At 37.2% G+C, this 21230-nt stretch overlaps 1 protein-coding gene across 3 annotated transcripts in view; it reads left to right on the top strand.

Moving 5' to 3' along the window:
* LOC150102983 (hexosaminidase D-like) overlaps nt 1-21230 on the top strand; it is a 229779-nt gene that overhangs the window by 154320 nt on the left and 54229 nt on the right. For all 3 annotated transcript variants that reach the window (XR_016548766.1, XM_090397339.1, XM_090397338.1), the window contains exon 10: nt 12638-12833. Coding sequence is in view for 2 of the 3 variants with exons in the window: in XM_090397339.1 (XP_090253465.1) it covers nt 12638-12833 (196 nt within the window). In the remaining variant the exon portion in view is untranslated. The remainder of the gene's footprint in view (nt 1-12637; nt 12834-21230) is intronic.

Genomic DNA, 21230 nt, shown 5'->3' with positions numbered 1-21230 from the left:
TAATGCAGAAAATAATTCAGAGGAAACTTTTAATCTTTTTGGATGTACTTACAGGATAGACAACAGCAGAAAGTTAAACCTCTAATGTTTAGTACAATGGACATCACAAACAGAAGAGTACAGCCAAGATGAAAGTAGGTAGGTGATGGGAGTGAGTGGTATGAAAAAAGTTTGAGTCATCTTCCAAAGGACAGAGAGAAATGGCAAAGAATAGTGAAGACAGAGCATTGAACACCAATGAGCACTGAACTCATGGACACTGATGATGATGACATATATGATTAAGTCGGCTGCGAGAGATGAAATGTTAGGAGAAATTGATGGCTGTCTTTTCATTAATAATACCACACTGCTGGAAGGCATGGGGATAATGAGAGTTTGTGAATATATGTGTGAGTAGGCATTCTGCATGCTGTGAAAGAAAAGTTACCATTAGGTATGTTATTAAGGCTAGAGTGTTGTTATTCTTTTTTCAGAGTAAAATGCATTTTTTGGATGTTGATTTATTTAGGTGAGGGAGGAATGTGTCTAATGTGTTTAGGCCAAAGTGCGATCACATTATCACTATGTCTTAGCTAGATAGGAGGCTTAAAGGGGACTATGTCAAGAGCTTGCTTTTCAAAACTGTTCATGTAAAAAAGTAGCAAGGGGGTGTGAAATGGGAGAACTCATTGCGGTATCTTCTATGTGTTTGGAAATTTTGTTCTTTCAAGAGAAATAACCTGCACAGATGGTAGAGGAGTAGATCTGTGATGTCGGAGAGAAGAATATATTTAAGTTTTAAGGTGAGAAATGATCAGCACTTCATTCTTCTTGTTAAGGCACCATCATCATTAATTTAACTATCTTTGCTGAAACTGATATTTTTTTGGTGTAGGAGATGTCGGATGTTTTCACTGTGAGGATTGCCTTTATGGTTTCAGTTTTCAAAATCTCATATCCTTATTTTGTCTATGGAGACAGTACTTAAACCATTCTCCCATACTGATGCAGCAGTTCTTCTGCCACTCCTCTTGAGAGCTGCTTACTACTCTTCTATCCACTGGTGTGCCAGCAGTTTTCTCATCTTCAAAATTTCATTCAGAATTCTGAAAAACAAATGTGGTTGAGATTGCATTTGCAATTTCATCATCTGTTTTGTCCCAGTCTTCCTACAGTCTGTTGACAAGGATTGCTGATGAGTGACCTATAGGTCTACTAATTCTTGGATTGTCTTTATTGCTTTTGGGATAGTGGATTGCTGCTGCTGGTGCGGTGCAGTGCACTACACCATTTCCACAATCTTAATGTTAAGCATTGTGATCAGTTGGACTTTATCTGTGTAAGATTTCAATTTTGATGTCATGTAATGGCTAGCACTTGTACTTGTCTGAAATAAGACTTCAAAGTGGAGTATTATTTCACAAAACATTTTCTAGATATTTGTCACATGAAATATTCTGTTTGTCTTGAATACATAGTACAGTCATAGTTATTTCAGATACTGAAGAATTAAAATTATTTGAATGTCTTTAGATAAAATTTGTTTTTGTTTGAGTGCACATTAAAGCAGAAACAGCCATGATAATAGATGTTGGACAACCAAACTTAGATAAAAATTTAGTTTTAAATTTTAACAGTATTGCATGTACTGATTCTCAGAATAGTTTTTCACTTTTGCATGTCTGCTCATCAGTACCAGTAGTGAACAGGATACATTGCTAGTGTAAACATCCCTGCTGTGGATAGTTTGTGAGATGAGCACTAAAATTATATGACTCACAGACCTATGCTTGACACCCTTCACGGTATGATAAAGTGGAGGGAAAGAAATGAGAGAGAGAGAAAACACACTAAAAATGGGAGATGTATTAAGTAAATACATATGACAGATAAGAATCATTCAGAACAAGAAATCTGATGACAGTTTTCTCTTTAAGTTATTATCACTCTTTTTAATGGTTAAATATCTTATTTTATTGTATTTTAATCACTGGTTTAAACTGTTTCAAAATAGGCAACCTTTCTCTGAATAATCCACTCCAAAGGTAAGTATATACATCCATATAGTAGCAATTTTTAATTTTTCCATAGCATTTATTTATTTATTTTTACTACATTTTTATTATTATTTTCATTTAAAGTAGGTAATTGCACAAATGAAGTCCATTGTAAACTAAGTGATTTAGCTTCAGCTGCTTGGAAAGTATAAGTGCAGCATCTACATAAAGGGTATTATATATATATATATATCCGTTTAAATTTTATAGCCAGATCAAATTTTCCTGAGAGCTCTGAGTATATAACTTTTGACACATGGGAGTTGCCTTGGTTTGCTACTTAAAAGACATGAACTATGCATATGAGTCTATATTAGTACCTTTTTATTAGTGTCTTTTATTATACCCTTCCCTGGCCTGACAGCTGTTTGGTTTCCATCAGAGACCAGGTGAGAAACCAAATTTTCGATTCATCCAAGTTCCAAAAATGTAGCTGCAAACTTGTTGGTGCCTCAAAATGGGTCACTGTTTCAAGCTTTAAACCTAATCAGTGCCCAAAAGGGTCACTGTCTGGAAAACTCCACATGAAAACTGAGCTGAACCTCAGTCCATCATAGTCAGAGGCAAGTACTGTCACTTCACTTAGCTTCTGCACAGCAAAGTACCAAGCAAACCACTGGCTTAAACAGACTTACTGTTCTTGTCAGTGGCCAAATGTTTAAACCATCAAGTTCCAAAAACTTGAAACAGGTGACCGTTCAAGTTTTTGGAACTTGATTTTTTGAGGCACCTGTTCAGTAGCTGAAAACTTGTCAATGCCCCAAAGGGGTCACTAGCTCAGGTAGCTGCAAAAACTAATTAATTCTACCAACTGTACCATTTCTTTTACTTTTCATTTGTGCTTTTTATTACATTTGTCAAAGTTTTGATTTTAGCACCCAGAAAACTTGAAGTAATCACCTGGTCATTAATTCCATGCTCTATTATTAAATTTCCATACTATATAATATTCTTTTTTTATAATCGATTTTACTCACCTGATCATCTTTATGTGAAATCTTCTGATGCTTCTTGAATCACTTTTTAACTTTTTGTAATTTCCTTGTCACCCATCAAATGATTAGCTTTAGTCTAGATATTTCTACACTAAAATTTCTAGAATAAGAGTATTTTCGAGAATAAGAGTAATTCATACTTGATATCCTCATTAGTTTAAGAAACAACATGATTCTGTTCACTGGAGAAAGTCACCTTGTTAACAGCTTCACAAGCATTCCTCTTTGTTGTTTCTGTCATTGTTCTTGTGAATTTACAGTACTACTTAATATTAACTGCATTCCAATGAAATATCAGGAAATACATGAAATTCAGCAGTAATATTTGCATTAACTGAATATAAATTCAGTAATAGGGACTGATGGGATATCAGTGCAGATTCAGGGAAGATCCCACAGGATTGGAAAAAATGTATGATTATCCCATTGCATAAGGGTGGTGCAAAGACTAATGTGTCTGCCTTGACCTGTCGGTGTCACTGGAGTAGTGGTGAAGATTTTTGAAAAGGGTTTACTTAGAGAACGTCATGTTTGAGTAACTTAATCACATTCTATAATAAGGTCATGGTTAAGTTGGACACAGAGAATGAACGTACCATGATACTTTTGAACTTTGCTAAAGCTTTTGATAGGATTCATTGTGGAACGCTGTTTATGGAATTAGATTATAAATGACTAATTTGAATGAGAGGATGGCTGAGTGATGGATATTAAAGAGTGGTGTATGGGAGACATGAGTTTATAAGATTTAAGGTGACCACTGATCTACCCCAGGGATCAGTCCTTGGTCCATTGTTATTCAGTCTTTACATTAATGATATTAGGAAGGATTTAACAGCTGACATTCAGTACTTGCAGAATGATTTGGATAAGCTGAAATTGTGGCCATTTAAAATGGCTGTCAGTTCAATGTTAGTAAATGTAAAGTTAAGCACTTCGGTATGCTGAGATATCCATGTGCTCCCCAGTTTACCGTTATCGATATAAATGTTTTTTCATCAAAATTAACCATCAAGCAGAAACCTTAACAGCTGGTGCTGAGCAGCGGAATACTTCAGTACAACCCGTAAGTACTTATAGTGTATTAAATCAGCTATCCTCCCAATTTTAAATCAGCCACGTGTAAGCGCTCATGATGCCTACCGTACGCAGCAAAGATGGCGGCATCAAAAGCCAACGGCGAACGAGCACCACGTGTCTTGCCAGCACAGTGCCATCGACAAACATATTACGTGCCGCAGCTGCAAAACTGGTGTCACAGACAGAAAAAAGGGCATATTCTGTGAGTTCTGTTGCCACTGGCTGCACGCTTCCTGCGTGAAAATAGACGAAGCTGCGCAAAAGCTACTTATCGGAACTTAACCAGCCGTTCTTCTGTTCGCTGTGCCTCCCTTCAGTAAAACAACTTCTGAACATAGGCAAACATGTCAAAAACCACGAACAGCACATTAGTGCTTTAAATGAAACTTTTACCTCCAAAATACGTGCAGTCGAAGCTAAGCTAGAACAAATTGAAAACCAACGCAATGCAAGCTCTACTTCGTGATCTGATTGCATCAATGGTAAACAACTTGATGGAGGCCAAACACAAAAAACTCAATGGCATCATTTTGAACTTCCCGACGGAAAATCATTACAAGAGGACATCAAGAAACTAGCTGAAGAATGCAACATCGATTGTATGAATATCGTCAGGTGCCATTGTTTCGGGCCTACAAATAAGAGGACGGACGGAACAAACTTTCCGTGCCTAGTAAAAGTGACTTGTGACACACCGACAAGCAGATCAAAAAATAATAACAGCAATCAACAACAAGTTCAAAGATGCCTGTCCCCAATCGCGCATATGTGCACAACCAGACTTATCATTTGCACAAAGGGAACAAAGACGCCAGCTTCGAAGACAACTCAAAGAAAAATGTCAAAATGGTGACAACAGTTGGATCATCGACTACAGACAAGATAAACTGGTGAAAAAATCAAGTGATGCCACTAGCAGCCACCATGGAGACCAGCATGCAGGCACCGCATAGGAAATGTGCAAGACCCATGTGGTCCAACATATGACTCACAAAACCCTACACATCCACTTCACCAACATCCGTGGCCTAAACTCCAACCTGAATAGTGTCCACTACCACCTACAGTCTACCAAACCCCACCTGCTCTTTCTGGCAGAAATTCAAATCTCACCTTCCCCCAGCACCACTTATCTCAACCCTCCAAACTACTCACTCTTTAACAACTTTCGTCCTAAGGGTGGTGTCTGCGAATACATCCACTCTGACATACCTTGCCAGAGAGCATCCAACCTAGAATCACCCAACTTTGACCTTCTTTGGTTGAAAATATCCCTTCCCCACTCAGTCCAATTTATCTGCTGTCTCTATCGCTCCCCCAACACAACCAACCACCCTGAGCTCTTTAATTTCCTCTCCCTAAAAATCGACTTTCTCCAATCCCACTTTCCCAACAGCGAAATCATCCTCCTAGGAGATTTTAACGTCCACAACACTAGCTGGCTTTCCTCCTCCAGTTGTACAGATCTTGCAGGCAAAGATGCTGAAACATTTGCCATCACTAACAACCTTACACAACTTGTCCAGATGCCAACCAGAGTACTAGATAACCCAAACCACTTCCCAGATACCTTAGATCTCTTCCTTCCTCACCAATGACCCCCTCCAAATACACAGTGAAAGTAGTGAGCCCCCTGGCCAATTCTGACCACGACCTAGTGCTCATCTCCTCCCCCATGTAACAACGTTTACACAGACACTCCCATACAAGAGTAGTTTGGCACTATAACAGTGTCAAGTGGGACAGCCTCTGCAACTTCTATGCCACATTCCTATGGTTGGACTATTGCTTCCGGTCTTCCAACCCAAACATATGCACCGAGCATATTACCAAAGTAATCCTCACCAGCATGAATACATACATTCCACACAGCACTTTGAACTGCCATTCCCTAACGAAACCTTGGTTCTCCAAAAGATGTGCCAAGGCTGTAGAGATGAATACCCAGACATACCACAACTGGACGAAATCAAGAACCTCATCCTCCTTCAAAGCTTACACCGAAGCCCGTGATAGATGCAAAAAAAAACAATCGATGCTTCCAAAACAGAGTTCAAAAGAGCAAAAAGCAGGAAACTAGCAGCCTGCACAAACAGCAGCCGAGCCTTTTGGTGTCTCGCCATAAGCAATTGGCTGTAACTTCTCTCCAACACTATTCTCACCGCTATGATACCCAGATGGCTCTACTGCATCATCACCCACAGAAAAAGCCAATCTTCTGGCTTCATACTTTGCTTCAAATGCATGCATAACTGACGATGGTAAATGTCTCCCAACCATTCCAGACACCCAACATATAATGCCCCCTATATCCTTTTGCCAAGATGAGATTAGAAAAATACTGTCCAAATTAGACACAAAAACGTCTCCTGGCCCTGATGGCATTCCCCCAATTGTTCTGAAAGTTTGTGCTCCAGAACTGACTCCTATCTTATGTCACCTATATATACTCTCTTACTCCACTGGAATCTATCCCACAAACTGTAAATTGGCCTATATTCAGCCCATTCCCAAGAACGGTGACGTCACTGCCATCCAATTACCACAGTCCTGTCAAAAGTAAGGGAAAAATCATCCATTCCCAACTCCTACACTATCTTGAAGACACTCACCAAATAAATGACTGCCAGTATGGATTCTACCACTGCCGATCAACAGGAGATCTACTCACATACGTCACCCATCTCTGGACAAATGCTATGGAGAGATTTGGCGAATCTCAAGTGGTTGAACTAGATATCTCCAAAGGCTTTGACCGGGTCTGGCACAGAGGCCTACTAGGCTAACTACCATCATTCGGTCTGACCCAGGACTTCTGTAGTTGGATTGCCAGCTTTCTGTCTCGATGCACACTGTGTGTGATGGTGGACGGCTCCCTATCCTCTCACCATTCAATTAATGCTGGGGTCCTACAAGGTTCTGTCCTCTCACCAACCCTCTGCCTGCTATATTTCAGTGACCTACTGCAATTGACCTCTAACCCAATACACAGTTTTGCAGACGATAGCATACTAAACTCCTTGCTTGCATTTGATAAGCCTTACTCTACACAAGTCATATCAACCACCACCACTACCACCCTCAATTCTGATCTCCAAGCCATCCTACAATGGGGTTCAGATAACCTCATGAATTTCAATGCCAATAAAACCCAGTTCTGTACTATTTCCCATAAATACAGAGGAGAGCAATTAGACTTATCAATGATCCATCCCTTACCAACTCTCTCCTCCCACTTTCACACAGACGTATGGTTTCTGTAGTATGTATATTCTACAAATATTTCCATGGGAAATGCTCATCTGAAATAACATCAATAATTCCTCCACTCAGTACTAAGCTCGTTGGAACATGTGCAGCTGCTGCACAACATCCCTTCACAGTACACCTAGAAACAAACAGAACAAGTTTCTTTTCCTCTTCCTTCATCCCTGCAACTGCTGCACTGTGGAACAGTCTCCCACCTGCTGAGTTTCCCAAGGAATACAATTTGAAGTCATTCAAATCAAATGTAAACAAATTCCTCCTTTCCCAACCCACTACACATACACAGTACTAATGTACTATAGGTTGACCAACCAACCTCCTGTGTATGGGCTCAACATAAAAAAAATTTTTTTTTTTAAATTATGCTAGAAACTGAACAGGGATCTCAGAGTTTTAGTAGATGGGGGGGGGGGGTTGAAGCTCCATGGTCATGTAGCAAAAATTTCAAATACAACTCCAAGGATAATTGCAATGATGAAACGAATGCTGACATGTAAGAATAAGAAATTCAGTTTTCCTCTTTACAAGGCTTTGATATGACTTCATGAGGACTATTGTGTGCAGATCTGGTTTCCTGCTTTCTTAGGTGATGCAAATGGTTGACTTGAGACTAGTGAGGTACAGAGTGTGTGCAAAGGAGAGTGTAAGATGATATCATGGCTGTCGGATGTTTTTGAGGAAAGATTGAGAATTTGTGAACTGCAGATTCTATCTCCTGTAGCAGATAGAGTCTTAAACTTTTGAAAGGGTCATACAGGGATACCAGTAGATGGGATTTTTCATTTTATGGAGGGTGGGGTGAGGATAAGCAGACATTCATGGATGTTAGAATGAATGCATTCAAAAATTTAGAGATTTTTCCTCTCAGAGTGGTGCATGACTGGAATGGATTGCCTTTGGAGATTGCGAGTGCAAATAGTGTGAATGAATTCAAGAGATGGTATGACATGGTGTGAGTGATACGTAGCCTCTCTTGATAAGTCCATGACTTTGTGGAGGTCTCTTGTAGTAATAATATTACTATAAAAACTAATTATTCTAAGAAAAAATCACTAATTTCACAGGAGCATTATACACACTAACCTTTTACCATTATATAGCCTCAAACCAGACTCATCCTCTCAAATCGTTTTTATGATAATTAAACATGCCCAAATTGAACAGCAGTCTAAACAGAGGCATGTTGTTGATCACCTGCACACTATTCTTTTTAACTCCAACGAATGGCAGAATTCCAGAAATTTTGTATGAGCACAACACAAAATATAGTGTCTTTCTTAAAGCATATTGCATTTTAGAATTTCTGTGTCACATAAATGCTATCTGTGTAATGCTATAAAATAATTCATTAAAGAATGTGTAAATTTACTTATGTTCCATTTTATGAAGTACACCTTTATTGTGATCCTTTTTATTATTGTAATGTAATATAATTTATATAATAGAATGCAAAATTTTTTGGAACTTCAAATTTTTATTGTTATTATTATTATCTGAGAAATCCAGGGAGTCAAGGACTCATTTGAGGGAGGCTATAAATCACCCAAACCAGCTGTCATACCTTCCGTTGAATTTATTCACACTAGATGCACTCACTACCCCTAAAGGCAAACTATTCCACTCACTCACTGCTCTCTGGGAGAAAAACCTAGCTCTTACCCCTTTCTTGACTGTGAACAAACAACTTCCATTCAATCCCCATCTTCCATATAATGAAAATTTTCATCAGGCGATATCCTATAACACCCATTCAAAGTTCATAGACCTCTATCATATCACCCCCCCCCCTCTTTCTCCTGTTAACCAGACTCTATAATCCACACACTCACAATCTATCTTCATAATCTAAATCCCATAATAGCTTGGGATAACCAGGTAATCCCAAACTGTGTCAAATTCAAGCACCCTTTCATTTCCCAAAAGACTCTCTGTATTTATGACAGTGCCAGCCAAGCTTTGTTCAGGGAATAAATCGCCGCTACTCGCTGTTACCTGATTGATGCTAACTTAGTTATCCAGGCACTCGAAGATGAGCTTTCCAGCACCTTAAACCACGAGATTTGGTCTCTTTTATACGACATCTCGTGCACTGTTGCGGACAAAGAATTTAAAAAAGTACAGGAACGACCCATCAAAAAATTTGAGAATTTAAAAAAGAACTCGAACTCCAAACCACAACTTCCTACTGACACGGTAGTCAACCTTTCATCAATTAGTTTGAAACCTGAAGCACTCGATGCTCTCTCACGTGGCCACAACTTCGCTATTGCGCCTAGAAGAATACCTACTGAAGACATTATGATAAAAATTGAGCACGGGATACGACACCTTCCAAACCACGTCGCCAACGATATTAGACTGGATGTGGCTTGTGTTCTGACCAATGCAAAACCACCAAAAACCAACATGTCCAATAAGGAAATTAAATCTCTTCAAGAATTAAAGAAAAACAAGTATTACTTAACCAAAAGGATTACACAGGTAAGCTGAATGCTCTGTTGTTAGATCGGGCTACTTACCTCCCTATTGAGTACAATCCCACCAACTCACAAATTAGAAAACTCCACAGGCTCCTTAAGAAGTTCACTTCTTGGCCTGTAGAAGTCACTAACAAATTAAAACTGTTTAACTGCATACCCCCCCCCCCCCGTATATATGGACTCCCAAAAATACATAAAGAAAATGTGCCATTATGTCCCATAGTGGATGGCATTGATTTCCCCACATACAAACTAGCTAAACATTTGGCCAAAGCCCTCACACACTATACTGGCAACACACCATCACACATAAAAAAACTCAGCCCACTTCAAACCCAGCATAGAAAACCTTACACTCAAACACACTGACGTAATGGTCAGTTTTTCTCCTCCCTATTCACAAACGTCCCACTCAAAGAATCCTTAGAGCTAATCCAAACTAAATTTCCTATCAATATCACAGCCCTATTTCAGTTCATAATGAACTCAGGCTATTTTGGTTGGCAAGGAAAATTCTACAAACAAATAGAGGGGGACAGCCATGGGTTCTCCACTCTCCCCACCCTTGGCCAACTTTTATATGGAGACTTTTGAAGAGAAAGCCTTAAACTCTGCCCCACAAAAACCAACCGTATGGCTTCGCTATGTTGATGATGTATTCGCTATTTGGCCACATGGCTCCGATGCACTCCTCTCCCTCCTAACACACTTAAATAACCAACATCCCAGAATTAAGTTCACACTGGAAGAAGAAAAAAACAACTGCCTTCCTTTCTTAGACACACTAGTCATCCACCAGCCTGATGGAACCTTGGTTTTCTCAGTTTATAGACAACCCACCCATACAGGCAGATACATTCACCAACAATCCCACCACTCCCTCTCACAACAATATGGAGTCATTAAGACACTACACAACAGGGCTAAACTTATCTGTTCAAATGACAATGCCCTAACCATAGAACTAAACCACATTCTCAACACTTTCTTAGCCAATGGCTATCCCCAAAAAAAATCCAAAAAATATTGAAACCAATAAACCACAATTCCCCCCCCCACAACAAGGATTACTCTAAATCCATCACCATTCCCTATATCCGAGGCACCTTGGAAAAAATTACAAAAATCCTAAAAAAACATGACTTAACTTCTTGTTACAGATCTTATAAAAAATTGTCATCCCTTATCTGCTCCACTAAAGACCAACCCCCCCCCCCCTCCAGACCTACCTGGTGTATACCAAGTCCCTTGCAGCTGTCCTACTTTGGCCAAACAGGCAGGACAGCTAATATCAGAATTTCAGAACACAAGGACTACATCCGTTTCACCAATACAGCCACTCTGGTCTTGCAGACCATGCACTGGATACCCGCTATAGAATACGGTGGAAGAAAGCCACGATAATACACCATAGTAAATTCAAATATGAAAGGCTATTCATGGAATCAGCCTCAGCCCTAAGAAACAATCCAAACCTAAACAAATTTGGGTGCATGAGACCGCCCCAAATTTGGGAAACCTACATCAGAAGACCTTCAGCCCAATCGGCCAAGAATACTAACATTGCCCACTAGGGGGCACCATCAGGACTTTTAGGAGAAAGAATAGCCTCCTGCTTCGTTCCTCATTTACTGTGTGTTGTGCTTGCATGCACGTGTCTTGTATTTAAGTTCCTGTGATAATGGCAATGTGACGTTGCCGAAATATTGGAAGTGTATTAAAATTTATTTTAATGTATATTCTATTGTATGTTGTAATTTCCTTAAGCTATTTAGTAAGAATGTATAACCAACGTCTAAGCCTTTCCATGGGAATTAAATCCTATAATCTGGATATAATCTTTGTAACTCTTCTTTGTCCACAGCTTCTTTATCCCCTTGGAGTTCGGGAGACCAAATCTGCGCACAATAATCTAGGTGTGGTCTTCTCAAAGCCTTATAAAGAGGCAAAATGATTTCCTTATATTTAGATGTCAAGGTTTGCTTCAACATTGCAATTCTCCTCTGAGTTGTATTTGCAACTTTTGCTATGTGACCTTTGAATTTCAAATTCCTATCCACCAAGAGCTATCACTCCAAGATCCCTTGACTCCTCAGTTTCTTGTAGCAAAACCCTGCTAATATAATATGCCACTGGAAATCTCATCACATCAAAGTGCACAACTTTACACTTACTAACATTAAACTTATAGCCATTTTCGTTTGCCCAATTTCTAGCCTATTCAAATTATTTTGTAAGTGCTGAATATTAGTAGCATTCCTGTTTGCGCTGCCTATCTTCGCATCATCGATAATCGATTGCACATCTGATGTTAGACCTTTCATGATGTCATTAATGTATACATTGAACAATAATGGCCCAAGAACTGAACCCTGAGGAACACCACTGGTCATCTTAAATCTGGCAGATTTACATCCACTGTATACCACTTTTTGATATTTGTCTATCAACCATTCCCTGATCTAAGTCAAGAGTTTATATTCCAATCCCATATTCTCCAGTTTATGCAACAGCCTTTTGTGTGGTATCCTATCAAATGCCTTAGAAAAATCCAAAATTATCATAGTGTAATTTTTATCCATTCCCTTTATCCAGCTCAGCCGTAACATTGTTATAAAATATGAGCAAATTGCTAAAACATGACTTTCCTTTAGTATTAAATTTCCTTTAAATTATTATATATTAAACTATTATATTATATATTTATTATATATTAAACTTCTTTTAAATTTTAAAAGTTTTAAATGTATAATAGCACTTGTTTAACGTTTTTTAGAATTATGGGATAAGTACTCTGCAGTATTTCCAAATATTTGGATAGCTAGCGCTTTTAAGGGAGCAACTGAAATGACTCAAATAATTTCACCACCCCGCTATCATATGCTTAATCAGAAAGCTTGGATTCAAGTTTTACAAGAAGAGGCTCCTAAATTTCAAAGAGTGTGTGGAATTGCTATTACTGGTTGGCAGAGGTATGTAAATCTTTCACATAATTTTAGGCTGTTTTTATTATTATTATTTTAATGATTATGAATTTATATGCTATTAAAAGCATATTAATGACTTTATATTACCTGTTGGATTTCTGCTCAGGACATTGACTGGTTATTACTAACACCATGTTCCAACATAAAAATGTGCACAAATTCACATGGAGAGAAGAGACAAGGAATAAGAAAAGTCTCATAGACTATGTTATTGTCGATAGTGATGTGTTCTCCCTGGTGCAGAACACTAGAATGTACAGAGGATTTGAAATTGGAAGTGATCACCACTTAGTCTTAAGCAGGATAAGATTGAATTTCATATCAAAAAGTATGACATGTAAGAAAGTTTTAAAGCGAATAAAAGTTGAGCAGCTCTCAGATGTGAACTGTAGACTAAAATACATAAACATTATTCAAGAAAAAAAGAAAGAGTTCGGGAACAGGAACCAAACCTAGGAGATTCACTGGCAAGACCTGAAGAAAACATTGATTGATTCATCCAGAGAGGTCATGTGGTGAGGTCTGCAAGAATAGAAAAATCATAACTCCATGGTGGACACAGAAAGTTAAAGAGGCAGTGAAGGAAAAGAAGAAAGCATATCAAAAGTTCCTGCTTAGCTCTCTTCGAGAATACAGAGACAAATGTTAGAAAGCTAACACTGTGTAAAACTAGCTAAACAAAAGTCATAGCAAAACTTTGGTAAGAACATAGAAAATAAATATCAAGAAAATGGCAAGATATTCAGGAGGTTGTTGAAGAAGCTCAGAAATGGAGGAAAGAGTGCTGTAAAAGAAATTAGAGATGATAAAGGTGACATGAAAACCGGAGAAAAAGATATCCTTGAAGTATGGAGTAATTACTTTGAAAAATTGCTAAATGAAACTCAATGACAGCACAGTGGTACAAATGTTATTAATATTAATGTAAAAATGCAAATATTCGACCAGAAATGCTCAAGTATTATTATTATTACGGGCAACTGCAAGGAGTCCGTAGACTCATCGAGGGAGGCCCTAACATCATGTCAAGAACAACTATTCGACATTCACACAGTATCTATCATACCTTGCCAATCTATCATAACCACACTCTTGCCTATCTTCCATAATGGAGGTATAAAAGTCTTACAGTGGCTGCGCTGCATAGTTCAGAAGGCCTGAATAGAGGGACGAATCCCAGATGATGAGAGTTGAGCTCTCATAGTACCCATATATTAAAAGGGAAATAAAACTGAATACGAGAATTACAGAGGTATTTTTCTACCGAGTGCTCCTGGTAAGATTTATGCCGGTATACTTGAGAAACGGCTGACAAGGATTGTGGAAGAGAAGCATGGAGAAGAATAAGCTGGATTCAGGCCAAATGGAGGCTGTCAGGAATCAGATTTTCACTTTACAACAGATAGTTGAGAAGTGATGGGAATATAACAAAGATGTGTATTTAAGTTTTGTAGATCTGGAAAAAGCATATGACAAAGTGCCATGAGAGAAGCTATTCAAAATGCTGCAGTTGTATGGTGTCAGTGGGGCATTATATCAAGCAATACTTAGTCTTTATTTGAGTTGTAAGTCAGCAGTTAGAATTGAAGGAAGTACAGGAAGATAGTTAATGTTAAATCTGGTGCAAGACAAGGATGTACATTATCCCCTCTGTTATTCATTATCTATATCGATCACATTATGAAGGCAAGTGGTATTAAACCTGATATCAAAATTGGAGATATTAATGTCAGCTCTTTGCTTTATGTGGATGATGTTATACTTCTAAATAAATCCGTTACAAGTCTCCAAGATTCCCTGACTAAATTGAATAACTGTTGTAACAGATATGGTATAAAGGTCAGCAATATCAAGACAAAGACAATGAAAATAGGCAGAAGCATTGAAAATATCAACTGCATTGTGAATGGAGAAACCAATGAACAAGTAAAACATTTCGGCTGCTTAGGCACTATTCTTAGTGCCTAATATTCAATTTACCATCTTAGTGAAGATGGTAAATTAAATTTGAAAATAGACAACAGAATCAACAAAGCTGATATGGTAGGAAGTCAACTGAATAAATTTATATGGAATAAGAGAAATTAGTCAAAATGTTAAATTAGCTGTATACAAAACAGTGTTCAAACCAATTTTAACTTATGGATCTGAGAGCTGGGTTAGAAGTAAAATACTTGACCAAAGACTGGAGACTGTGGATATGAGATTCCTGAGAAAGGTTAGTGGTGTGAGTAGGTGGCACCAATGGCAATATCATATTAAAAATGAGGAAATTAGGAAAGAACTTGATATTGTTATCTCAGGTGGTATGGTCACTTAAACAGAATGGGAGAGGAAAGATTAGCAAAACAAGTGTTCTCTGCCAGGTTGTCATTAAAGAGATCCAGAGGAAGACTCAGATATAGATGGATTGATATTGTTGTGTCCCAATTTATGATTATCATTCTATCTAGTGAAATTCTGCTTATCTATATTCAACTTTTATCTATGTACGAGATATCACCCCAAAATACAAATATTTAAGCTATTTCTCCCCTTAGCATCCCTAATATTTATATTATACTGCGCGTTTTGGGACATTTAGTTTGAGATATTAAATACAAAAACAAGGATCAATTACTAAAATATGTCTGAATGTGAAACAATATTGCAGTCGTGACACTTTATCTCGTTTTTTAACACATTAATTTCCCGCATGATTAGGTTCGCACGTTTTTCAAGACATATTTTAGTAATTGATCCTTGTTTTTGTATTTAATATCTCAAACTAAATGTCCCAAAACGCGCAGTATAATATAAATATTAGGGATGCTAAGGGGAGAAATAGCTTAAATATTTGTATTTTGGGGTGATATCTCGTACATAGATAAAAGTTGAATATAGATAAGCAGAATTTCACTAGATAGAATGATAATCATAAATTGGGACACAACAATATCAATCCATCTATATCTGAGTGGTGCATTGGGCAGCAATTTCAGACAACTGTTTTATCAATGAACAAAGGTTTATTAAACTCATTAGTATGGTACAATTCAATTTCTAATATAATTCAATTCAATACTAAGAAAACATTTACAAATTAACATTAGCTTATCACAAGTAATTTGGCTATGATCCTATACGGGTATTACGATCATGCCGCCATAACAAATTCAACACAAAAATCATATTTATAATCCCAGATCTAATTAACACCTTAGTTAACCCTATATTAGTCTGAATATACTATATGCTGTAGCACCTGGACATATGTGATCAACTCCCTCTATTTAACTATTTAAAACTATGTAGATTAAATTATCCTTTCACTGTGTTAACACATAACTTTGACATTTAAAACTTTTCTATAAGTTACAATACACATGCATAAATCTCAGGACACCTAATTACTTATATAATATTAATATTAACGAATATATTTTCATTATAATCAGTCAAGTACTAAAGCCGTAGTATAAATTTCCTTAGTCTCTTCAACAGTTCAGTAATAGAATAATGATTACAATTACAGACGATTTTCAGTTAACATGAGATTTTTACAGTACCTTTTTCTCTTGAGTTTTCGATATTTGCCTCTACCCTTTTTCCTATTGAACTATCCTGGCATGATCACTCCTAAGTTCTTTTTGCATTGAACTGTGCTTACGCGATCTTAACTTTTCATAATTAAGGACACACTTTGAATCATCTATACAATGGCTGTGAAACTCACCACGTGGACACCGACTTCTTTACAGATTTCCTTTTCACTGGACGATGAAACATTTAGACAATACCTTCTTTCCTTTGGCTAAATGGCATTCCTCGTTTTTTACCATAGGAAATACGGAATCGAAATCCCGCTCATTTTTGTTACCTTGTTGTGACGACGGAGATTAACTCCAATCGCGCTACTCAGGAAAACCACGTGAAACCTATACGAAAAAGCTCTTGAAGAAACTATCCCGGGAAAAAGGAAAGGCCTGTGGGGGAGGGGGGTTCTAACCCTTTTATACCTTGACTCCTAACGGCACCTTCTTTAATTTCTTTTCTCCACCCCTTACTTGATTCGACTTCACCGACCAATTAGGGTGGTGTTTTTCTGCCAAACATCCTTTGGTCGGCGAGCCCATAACGATGTCTCGAATCCGGGAATTGACCCTGAGCCATAGTTTGTTTTTTTTATTTTTGATAGCCTCTAAATTAATCCCCCTTCCAAATTTTCTAAAATTTTGCTTACTATTTTAATCTCTAGCCTCTCACATATAATTCTTTATGACTAATCTTTTCTGCTTTACTTAGCTAAATTTTTTTTTTCCACAACTGTAATATTTTCCATCTTTTATTATTTAGTTCTTCAAACACTTTTTTGTTATATATTTTACTTGGATGCAAGAATATTTTTCTTTCTTTAAGTAATTTATGTATTAGCTCTTATACAGGGTTTTATTTTATTTTCTCTTCATGTTACACCATGATAACTGGGAATTCTACATTCTTAAGGTATCAGGGTTAACAATATGGTAAAAAGTGCCTTAGAAGATAGAAACATAAGATCTGACAATGTTGGTTTCTTGACAGGTAACAGATTGATTTAGAGGAAAATTGTAGATAGGAAGTCAGTAATGATATCAGTTTTTCATGTAGTACTATCATATCCTGTACACCTTGAGGGTGCATGTCAGGAATTTGATGATGATATGCTATTAATTTTAAGTAGCAGCTTTCCTTGTAATATTTTCATGTTGTATACATCATGAAAATTATGGAAGGAACCACCTCGCTAGAGGAAAACTTTAGTTGAATATAAACCAAAATAAACACTTGACGTTTAGACTTTCACATTAAGATCATCATCTGGAGTATACACATATATACAAAGAAACAAGCTGCACTACAATCTACATGATGCTAAAGTTACCGGTCAACTGTTAAAACTATTGGCCTGATCAGGGTAAAAATAAAAACCGTGCTGCATTAAAGCTAGAATCATGTTATTATTATTTTTATCTATTAGGTTACAAACTTAAATTGAAGTCCGCGCGGTTAGCCTAGTGGCTATGCGCTTCGCAGCCATATGCCTGGGGAAGGAGTGTCCTAGGTTCGATTCCCGTCGGTGACGTGAGGAGCTTGAAGGCTCTTCCTCAGCCATAGCCAAGTTAGCCAGTCTTGGGCGTGGACAGCAGGGTTTTTTCCCCAGTTTGTTCTGGGGTTTTTCATCCCGCAAAGCAGACAAACTGGCCTTGAGAACTCAGCACTACAGGCCATAGGATACACCGGGGCGTAAGGCTGACCACCTTATCCTGTGAACGGAGTGAGGTCCGATGATCAATGGACCCTCGACACCGCAAGGTAAAAGAGGGTATAAGGAAGATGATGATGACACTTAAATTGAACTGGAGATCAACATTGACACAAAAAAAATTACTCATATAAGTATACATATATATTACAGCAGACTAGTATGGATAATGGCCAATAAAAGATCAAAAATATTTTAGCATCCTAAAGAGTTTTTGTGGGAAGACTATGTGGACTGAATGTGTGCATTCCAAATTCTTCGGATTTTTATGCTACTGTTATTGTTAAGATTAGGGTGGTTAACAATAATGGTGGCATAAATATCCAAGAATTTGGATGGCACTCATTCAGCCCACTTAGTTTTCCAGCAAACCCCGCTTTTAGGACTCTAAGCAATTTTTTCAGCTTTTATTGGCCACTATCCATACTGTTTTGTTGTAATTTATCATCATCATCATCATCAAATTCCTGCCATGTACCCTCAAGGGGTGTACAGGATATGACAGTACTACATGAAAAAATTACATCATTACTAACTTCCTATCTACAATTTTCCTTCAAATCAGTCTGTTACTTGTCAAGACTCCAACATTATCAGATCTTATATTTCTATCGTCTAAGGCACTTTGTACCGTATCAATCCACCTATATCTTGGTCTTCCTCTGGGTCGTTTTCCTGCCAACCTGGCAGAGAACACTTGTTTTGCTAATCTTTCCTCTCCCATTCTATTTAGGTGACCATACCATCTGAGATTAGCTCTGCTAGGGGGTGCTTAAGGGTCAAAGCTGTATAACTGAGAGGAGACCTCCACATAGCCTTTAAAGGAATGCGGAGAACTAACCAGGGCTTCTGACCTAATGTCCAATCCTCACCTTCTCGTGGTGCACCCTGTTGGGTATCTACTTTGATACTGAACGAACGAGGATGGGCTGGCAATTTGGGATTTAGCCGACCAAATTGTATTCTTATTGGTTAAACCAAAATAAAAAATGATGGTTGTAATTTATATGTATACTTATATGAGTAATTTTTTTGTTGTGTGTGAACATGTTGCTCTCCAGCTTAATTTAATTTTATAACCTAATAGATAATAATATTAACAGGACTCTAGCTTTGATGTAGTAAGGTTTTCTTTTTTTCCAATAGTTCCAAGAGGTCAGGCCAATAGTTTTAACGGTTGATCAGTAACTTTAGCATACCATGTAGATTGTAACAGCTTGTTTCTTTGTGTGTATATATATGTGTGTATACTCCAGATGATGACCTTAATGTGAAGGTTGAAATGTTGAGTGTTTATTTTGATTTATATTAAACTAAAGTTTTCCTCTAACACCGGAGTTGTTTCCATAAGCTAACATCACTCCTATAGGAGTGATGTTAGCTTGGTCCATCTTGCTACAAGTTGCCCGGTGTTGTACTACCTTACCCCAGTCCTAAAGATATTTTCAGGTGCAAACTTTGTTTGCTCACACTTGGATAAAGGATTAAACTAAATTTATTATTTTGTAGTGTGTCTTACTTCCAGCCCATGCTAATTGATTATTTACATAGTTTCCTTCTAGTTGCTTTTTAGTGCTCAACAAACAGTATCCTTGGCTTGCTCACAACTTCTTGAGGTGGGGGAAAAACATAGAATAATTTTTTTATTATGATCCAATCATATTCCTTGTCTCCTGCAGTGGCTTGTTTAGTTGTTTAAATCCTTTTAGACTAGAAACAAAGAGTAATAAAAATTAATGAACACCCTGACAAGTAATAATACTTAGAAAACTGATTCATTATAGAATACAGCAATCCCTCGATTAGTGCATCATTTTTTTTTTTTGATACCCAAAAATTTGATTAGTGTGCCTATATACATCTTAAAAATAAACGTTACAGATTTTAAAAATTTTCGATCTATACATTTTTTATGGCTAACTATTTAAAAAATCACTCACCAGGATGAAATAATTTTGCTACTGATTTGAAACATTTTACAAAGTTATTTTTTAATGGCATACTACACTGTTTTCATGTACACTATGTTCCAAATTTACTGCCAAAATTTATGTCGTCTGCTTTACATAGCATTTTGCTTATTGCCACTTGTATTGGATCCTACTTCTTCTCAATCTATACTTTGGATTCGACATGATTACTATTACGATGTTCTTGACTAATTGATAGGTTGCAAGTTGATTTCTAATTCAAATATAAAGAAAATTTATATTTAAAGACTGCGCCACTTTATATCTGAATCAGTTCAAGAATTGAAGAAAAACCAACTCTCAACTACCTTTCCTTTATATGTTGTTATTATATATACTGGCCGAGATGGTGCAGTAAAAGAGATTCAGGCAAAATACAACTTTTGATTAACAAAAACAAACATTTAATTTTAGAATCACAAATTTTACACTTAACTTCAAATCAGTAATTAAGATATCACAAACATTTTAGCTTCTCTGATAAGTACAATCATACAAACTCAGACAGTGGTAAATCTGTTATCTCTATAATACAGTCCTCACAGTTCCTTAAGTTCCAATTACAATAAAAATTGCAGTAACACCTCTTTACAAACAAACACTTTTAATTTTACACTTCAGCTAATTCTCTGCAATAGTTACTGTTAGTATAGGGAAATTCTAGGATGAAACTCGCACACTTCTCTGTATAGGAATATTAATGGTTGGAATAATCTTACTGATAATCTTCATCAACTTATACACAAACACTTTTTATAACCGTAAATGGCACTCATTAAAATAAATCTTCTAAGCATTAACTGAATTAATTCACGGTCACAATACACATAATCAGACGTTCTTGCATGAAGCACTACTGATCACTCATGAATTAAGGTAACACAATAATTCCTTAACTTGAAGTTTTATATGCACAGTTGTCCATTCCTCCGGCATTCAATTAATTCTTTAGGCACTATAAATCTAAACACAGCTAACGGTAAACTTCAACTTTACAGCCTCTACTATTCTCTAGTAACTTCGTGCTTTGCTTCAAGGTTCCATATCAAACTCGTGCTCGCTCACTTACGTCTCCATGACAACAAAACAAAACAATAAAATTGAGCTATTGCATAACGTTAAACTTCT

This window comes from Typopeltis vanoorti, chromosome 9 (assembly GCF_054136105.1).
Source record: "Typopeltis vanoorti isolate ZY-2024b chromosome 9, IOZ_Tvanoo_1.0, whole genome shotgun sequence".
Taxonomy (NCBI): domain Eukaryota; kingdom Metazoa; phylum Arthropoda; class Arachnida; order Uropygi; family Thelyphonidae; genus Typopeltis; species Typopeltis vanoorti.
Note: the sequence above shows the minus strand (reverse complement) of the source record. Positions and strands in the feature narration are given on the sequence as shown.